Below are 7,939 nucleotides of genomic sequence, written 5' to 3' on the forward strand. Positions count from 1 at the left end.
AACAGACTTCCAGAGTGGGGTTAATGATACCATTAGGATTTGAGGAAATAGCAGAAGTATGGTTTTCGATGTAATTGTTTAAATGTCTGCAGCAATCTTCATCTTTAGCCAAGGCGTTACACTCCAATCGTGCAGTTTTAAGAGTTTAACTGCCTGGATCAAGCCTCTCTACAGTAAGAGTCTATGTGGCTATGGTAAACATAATTGTGTGAACCAGATTGCAGGAACAGAGCATTAAAGGTTTGTTCACAACACAGTTTGTAAGTTAGTTTTAAAAAGTTACTTTCACAGATGCTCTCTAAAGGTTACAGAAGAAATGATAACTGTAACAATTGCTGAGATTACTGAAAGATGGAAATGAGTTCCATTTCTGATGTTGACTTCAAGTCAAGAAGTCAACAAGACTTGTCTTCAAGTTTCTTATAGTTTAGCTGTGTTTTGATGTAGTTTTTTGCCAAGTGTGTTTGATATTATCTATTTTACTTTTTCACAGGAAGTGAATATTGAATTTGAAGCACATTCCATATCAGACAATGACTACAATGGGATAAAGAAATTACTACAACAGGTACTTTGACTTCTTGTTAGCTTGGTTGATATGTCCATTAACAAACAATATCTAAAGAGCTATGCAAAGTCATCAGTTCACTTTATCTGTATTGATCCATAGTTTTACTGTGCTTCAGCTCATGAAGATTAAATAATTACAGCCACAGTGAACGTGTGTCTCCTAAACCATGGTTTCAGGAACTTTACCCAATGAACTGTAGGGCTGTTCTTCCACAGTGTGTATAATCTTTCCATCTTCATTGTGTTAGTTGCTGCTGAGAAAACCTCGTTCAATGTTAATCAGCTTCCTGGAAGTTTTTTTTTTTTTGTAAATTACAGCCCCTAAAAAACAGACAAACAAGTAATGTGTCAGTTCAATGTGGCAGCTTCCAGTCTTCTTTTGGCTGTTTCTATTGTAAACCTATGCTGAGCAAGCATTCAGATCGTACCAAACTCAAAAGGATAACAGGTATAGAAAATGCCAGCTTGTGGAGGGTCGAAGAGCAAGCGCTTCAATAAGCTGATTTTTAGTCTTTGCAGTATTATACTGAAGGAAGTTAAATAAACAAACTCACTAAATGGAAATTAAAAATGGAACAGAGTGTTGCATAACAACTTAGAGAAATTCTGACTTTATTTTCTACTAAATAGAAAATTTAGATGATATATCATCAGGCCTAAAACTTCTTAACACTTATTTCTTATTTTCCAGTTGTTTCTAAAAGCTCCTGTTAACACTGCTGAATTAACGGATATATTAATACAACAGAATCATATTGGAAGTATTATCAAGGTAAGGCAGAATTTACTTTTGTAAATGAAGTAAAAAATACTTTTTATGTTGGAATGACAAACAGACTTTCAGAAGGGGATCCTGTCTTTGTAATTTGTATGCTTTTTTGCTTTTTTGCTTTGAGAACAATTCTTCTGTGGGAGCTGGAATTTTCCATGCCTACTTTCAACCAAACAAGGAATTTGATTGATTATTTTGGTTGATTTCTTTTTACATATGGAAGGTCCTTCACTTTTCTCTCTGAATTTTGGGGGTAGCAGAGTAATAAAGCTAGAAGTGCTGTAGAGAAGTTTGTTACCATCTCCATAAGAGATAGGACCTTGTGATTTCCCTGTATTCTCAGGATGTACAGAGATATAGACCAAAAATATCCCACATGCAGTTTCCTTTTGTGCAGAGTTCTTTGGACATAGGAGAGGATCTTGAAATGAGTCCTGAACAACTTCTGCTGTGGCACTCTGTGGAGCACGCTGCAGAGGCTCCTGAGTTACTCCTGGCTAAGGAAGCTGTTCAGTACTGTATAGTGCTCGAGATGTTATGGCCACGTTGCTTTCAAACCCAAACAAGCTGCCCCCACGGCACAGTTGTGCTGTTGTACCATGTTGCATGGTATCATTGCTATACATTCCCTTTTTGTCCCTTTTTGCCAACAGTTTTTCCGCCCAAGTTTATTGTCATCCTTATATTACAACTGCATGACCCCCAGTTCTTTCCCCAAGTTTTTCATTGCGGAGTTGTGTTGAGTTTTTTGTTTCACTCTCTATCAAAGCTCTATTGCTCTATGTTTTTTAAGACTTTGCAGGTTTATATCCCTACATTAGAAACTGAAGAAAATTGGTTTTGCTTAAGATATTGCTATCCCTTGTACTGAGATGTTGCTTATTATATGAGAGCTATCAAATTTTAGTGCCTTTCAAAAGATCCTACTGTAGAAGATACATGACCTGGCTCTCTATATAGCTGCCTTTAAGTACATACAGACGTTCAATGATGCGGCACTTTCATAACAGTAACCAGAATTTGTAGGTTGTGTGTTTGTACAGATTACCTAGATGGTTGTCATCTGCCGAGCATCTTCTGGAAAGAAAAACATTTCTTGCTGCAGAGAGTGGAAATAGAATGTCAATATGAGTTGTTGCTTTTTCTTTCATTAAATAGCAAGCAGAAGTCCAAGAAGACAGTAGTGACGATGATGATGATGATGAAGTTTTTGGTTTTATAAGCTGCTTAAACTTAACGGAAAGGAAGGTTGGTATTCCTCATTAACGACTAGATAGGAATAAGTGAGACTGCTTCCTGCTTTCTGCTTTGTATAACAAACCTAGACAGCCAGATCAGGATTTTGAATTCCACCATGGAGGACTATGGTCTTAAAAGTTCCACATCACTTAGCTTTCTTTTGGATTTAGTCCAGCGTAACTTGCTGAAGGTCAAACATAAAGCAAAGAGTGGAATAGAGAGTTAAAACTAGGTCTAATAAGTAGTTCCAGGATAACTGAGCTGTCAACCTCTTGTATTTCTTCACTTTAATCTTTCGCAGCTTTTGAGTTTTCCTGTTGAGTGTACTGGTGTTGCAGCTCCTAGTTGCATTCCTATCAGTTAAGAACCTTTGTTTGCCCTCAGCTTCAGGGTTGGTAAATAATTTCAGAGAAATTGTACAGTGCTTTAGAGACCACTTAAGGAAATTGCCAATAGGCCTGTAGAATATTCCCTTGAAGTTCACATTCAAGGTTTTCTTGTGTAAATAATTGTTCTATAATGTAAAGAAAATACACCATTTGATTCTAGGGTACACAGTGTGCTGAACAAATCAAAGAGCTGATTCTAAGTCGGTGTGAGAAGAGCTGTGAACAGCATGTAGTTGAACAACTGAATAAGCTTCTGAATGACAATACTAAGCCTGTGGGTCTTCTACTAAGTGAAAGATTCATTAATGTACCACCACAGATTGCTCTGCCCATGCACCAGCAGCTTCAGTAAGTTGTTTGTTTGATTTTTTTTTTTGACATGGTGTTGAATAGTACTTTTTCTTCGTATTTTTTCAGAAATCATACGGATATAGAACTATGTTAAGACAGGTGATACTATAGATAAAAGTAAGACATGAACAGAAGAAATTATTTTCATCTCATATAAGGTCTTTAGTTAATTTTTAAATATTTTTAATATCTTTAGGCTTTTCAAACTCTTTCTACTTCAAGAGAGAGGAAATAATTTAAGAATATATGCTGTTCTACTGCAGAAATAGCTGTGTGTATATTGTAGTTTGTATCGCAGATTATTTTCATATTGATTAGGAAAATTTAAAAATGAGAACTTTTTTATAGCATGCTGATAATGAGCAACTTGGATGTTCCTGCATATATGTTAATTTCTGGCTCTGGAATGGAAGATTTGGACTGAGGGACAGGCTTATAAGGTGGATGAGTTCTGGCGCATGAAAACCATATATAGCGTTTTGATTAGTTTCAAGTACATGAGTGATGCAGGTTAGGTGCTGGTTGATCTCTACCAATTTATGGATTTGTATCATAGGCTGGGTGACAGTAATTAAATGCATCATGAATCCACTGAGATACAGCGTTATATTGTTTTAGTGCCATGTTGAGAACCAGGAAATTGTGTTCAATAAGGAACTCCAGTAATCAAGTGAAGATTTTTTTTTTCTTCTCCCCCCCTCCCCCCTTTCTTTTCTCTCGTTTCTTCTCTATCCTTTCTATATTAATACATTATAAGGTTTACTTATACACTTGTTGAGGGTTTAGATTGTATGTGTAAACATTTATTTATCTTTAGGAAAGAGTTGACTGAGGCACAGAGAACAAACAAACCTTGTGGAAAGTGCCACTACTATCTTCTTATCAGCAAGACCTTTACAGAAGCCACAAAGAGCAATTCTAAGAGGAGGGAAGGGAGAAATCAGCAAAAGGAGGAACTAATGTTTGCAAATGCAGAGGAAGAATTCTTTTATGAGGTAACATATGTGATTCTTTTAATTTAAAATGTTTATTTTTCTTTACATATCAGCAAAAAAGGTGTTTCACCTTAAATTCAAGGGGGGCTTTTAAAAAGATACAGTCGCATACCTTTTTAAGTAAATCCAGCTTTTTTTAGAGTAGTATTGAGAGATGAGCAAGCAACCTATTTTTGTGTATTGAACACAACACCTTTTGTTTTAGAGAATCATGGAGAGGTGTGCCATCCATAAATCCAAATTATTAAATTAATCCTAGGTATTGGCATGAATTTACTAATATGTTATTTATATCAGGTCACAATTAACCTGATGATAAGATAGTATAGTGTAGACTGCCTGTGGCCGTGTTGCTACCTGATAGGGTCTCCAGTGCTATGAGGAACAGGAAGACTGACTGTGGGTGTGTGAACTGCAGGAAGTGCAGGTTAGCTTGATTATCTGTCAGTGAGATTCAAGCTAACATGATTTACATCACAAGGGTGTTTAAGAGTGGCAGCTTAGGTAGTGGCTTGCAAGGGTGCTCTAACTTAATTATGTCACAGCTTTAAGCACTTAGAAGAATAAAGATTCAAAAAGGTGCAGAGGAATCTCTGTTGTTAGAGTCTTGATGAGCATCTGCAATGCATGTTAATACTTTAATACACAGATCTCTCTTTCTTGCCCCTACATAGTTAGTCCTGTGTCAGAAAAAACAGCTGTTAAGGCTTTTTTTAGGTTTGGTAATGCAGTTAGATGCATTTCTCCAAGATCTCTTCCCAAGAAACTTAACAGATGCAAAGCTCTGCATTTGTGTTGTCATTGTTGGTACTATGTGGAAAGCTATTTCCTTTTGGATACCTGTTACTTTCAAAAAATGCTCAGAATAAAAAACTTTTGAAGATCCAAACAAGTAGCTATCAATTCCCTTTTCTGTCTCTATTCTACTCAGGACAAGTATATTAATAAAAAGTGCTAAAATACTGAGATGAAAATACTATTTCCTATTTCTTAAGGCAACCTGTCTAGACAATTCTGCTGGTCCCAAGCCAAATCAGGAGAGGGGAAGATGCAGGAAATTAAATTAAAAATTTACTTTGAAATGCAAAGAATTTTTCATTGTTCTTTTTTTTTTTTTTAAGCTTTAAAAATATTATTCTACAATATTACTGCTTTGTCAAGAGCCCATTATTTTTCATTTCTGGCAGTGCCTACAGGATAAAGTATTTGCACATGCATCATATGGTTAATGGCAAAGGTTCCTGTTTGTAATCATTCATGACATTCTCTGTTAGAGTCTGTGATATGGCTGTAATTTTATTTCTTGGGAAGAAGAAAAATGTAAGTGGGTGAATTCCTTGTTAGCTATAGGGAATACTGTTGTAGCCTCTATGCAGTAACAAGTTTGGGATTTTCTTTTTCAACTGAACTTGAACTCTATGTAAACATGTTACTGAAAATCTGAAAGGGAGAAGCCTGTGATGCCTATGTGACCATGGGTGTTATGTTCTAGAAGGCTTATTTTGTATTTATCTGTTTTGTTACTTTGAGTGGCATTTTAAAGACTAATTGTGTCCTTTTATCTTAATTGCAATAATTTTCAACTCAAGTGGATAGACTCAAACTGAACATGCTTTTCTTTTTAACAGTCTTTCTAGTGTTTTTAACAAATTCATTTAAAACATTACGGAGGATATTAGATTAAGTGGGTCTCCGTACTTAATAATGTATATGTGTTAAATTAGCATTGGAGTGTATATCCCCCCAATCACACATAACGTTAATTAGACTGCCATAAAATAGTATTAAATGCAGTGAAGCAGACGCTTCGAGCCATATAAAACAGAGAGAAGCCTTTTTGCACTTGTCAGTTCCCTGTGCATTATTCTGTTCCTTAAAATGTTATTTGAGGGAGCAGAAGAAAAGCTCTATTATAACCAGACTTGGAATTGATTAAAGGTTTAGGGCCTCTGTTACTCAAATTGTTTGTTCTTGAGCAAAGCCACTCAATTAATTTGATGGTTCTTCCAAAATTAAATTTACAACCTTGAGATACTGTTAGTAAATAGCAATCCTAAAAGGAGACTGGATTTTAACTTTCCCTGGAAAGGGAAGAGGTTAGATAAGTTTTTCTACTTAGGACTTCTGTTCATACTTCTTAATCTGACTTGTATGAGAACTGAAAACATTTGTTAGATAAGTTTTTCTTATCCATCAGGCATTTTGTCTAGGAAAGCTATTAAAAAAGGACTGTTATATCTATGCACTGAAAAGAAATAATGCACATTACGGACGCCTACCTATTTGAAGAAGCATCCTTTATAAATATGTCTTTCAATGGCTCCAGCCATCTAGAGACTTTCCAAGAGCTTTTTGAAATTCTGCTCAGCATTCATATTAGTGCCTATTCCCTTAATATTTAACTTCTACTGGCAGTGTGAAAGAGGGGATTACTGTACCACATATTCTTACAGATACGTTAATTTTTAGGACTCTGAGCAGTTCTAGAGTAGGCCACGAAAAGAGCAGAGCCTATTCATTGCTACAGGCCTTCCACATGTTGCCCATGCCAAGCTATCATCTTTAATGCAGGTTCTATTCTACCTGCACTCTCTCGCTGTTCCTTTTATCTGGGTTTTGGCTGATCTGCTAATTCTCAAAATTACACAGCTAGTGGTTTGCTCTTGTTCCAGGTTTGAAGGTCTGTTAAGAGCCTGATATTGGTCAAGGATCCCTGCTAGTTGGCACAATAGCTTCTAAGGGTCACCATTTCTTAATGTGATAGTATGGAATGAGGTGCTGTCTTAAAACCATCTAAAATGAGACACAGTAAGCATATAAAGGGAGCATTGATTTTTTTTTTTTTTCCCTCCTAGGTCTTTTTTCTGATAACAAACTGTGATGATAGCAATAATTTTAGAATTTAATATGAATTATATAAGTTCTATGAAAAGCAAATAGTTTAGAACACTTAATAGTAGATGCTCTTGTAGGTTTTTTTGGTGGACTTTTTGAGAGGGAACAAAATAACTTCTTCTTAATAAGCATGTGCATAATAGGGTCATTATTTTTACTTTGTTTAGATGATGTATTATCTTCATGCTAATTAAAAATTTTAATCCTAATATAATTATTTCTGTTGTTTAGAAAGCCCTTCTGAAGTTCAACTACTCTGTGCAAGAGGAAAGTGACACCTGTTTGGGTGGCAGATGGTCCTTTGATGATGTACCAATGAAACCTTTGCGGACTGTTATGATAGTTCCGGCTGATGGAATTAATGTAATTATGGATAAACTCAAAGACTATCTCTCACTCTGAACTTTCCTATAAACACCATTTTTTGTAAAGCAGCCATGCAGAACTAGGACTTCACAATATTTTCAGAAGACTGCTATTGAGTTAATGGTTTTGTACTGCTCAAATGCTTCCTCTGTACGCTTAGAAGACAAGTAGGTGGTACAACTGAAAATATCCATCGAATTAATATTTTAAAATACTGTATCTTCTTATACCTTGGTATCATCATTAAGCAGTCAGTAAAAACCCAATGTTACAAGGAAACTTGAAAATCTGCTCAATATGTTTATAACCAAACCTAAATCGTACATTTTTGTTATGAAACAATGGATGCAAATCCTTTTGGT

General features: G+C 35.6%; 1 protein-coding gene across 1 annotated transcript; it reads left to right on the top strand.

Annotated features, from left to right (window-relative positions):
* Positions 1 to 493: 493 nt before the first annotated feature.
* Positions 494 to 7,852, top strand: BCCIP (BRCA2 and CDKN1A interacting protein; the record flags this gene model as incomplete). Its single annotated transcript, XM_009574776.1, has 6 exons — positions 494 to 568; positions 1,262 to 1,342; positions 2,501 to 2,590; positions 3,131 to 3,318; positions 4,139 to 4,316; positions 7,443 to 7,852. Coding segments are annotated over 6 exons (783 nt in total), but the record flags the coding sequence as incomplete, so codon positions are not given.
* Positions 7,853 to 7,939: the final 87 nt, after the last annotated feature.

This window comes from Fulmarus glacialis, unplaced genomic scaffold, assembly GCF_000690835.1.
Source record: "Fulmarus glacialis isolate BGI_N327 unplaced genomic scaffold, ASM69083v1 scaffold16003, whole genome shotgun sequence".
Classification (NCBI taxonomy): Eukaryota; Metazoa; Chordata; class Aves; order Procellariiformes; family Procellariidae; genus Fulmarus; species Fulmarus glacialis.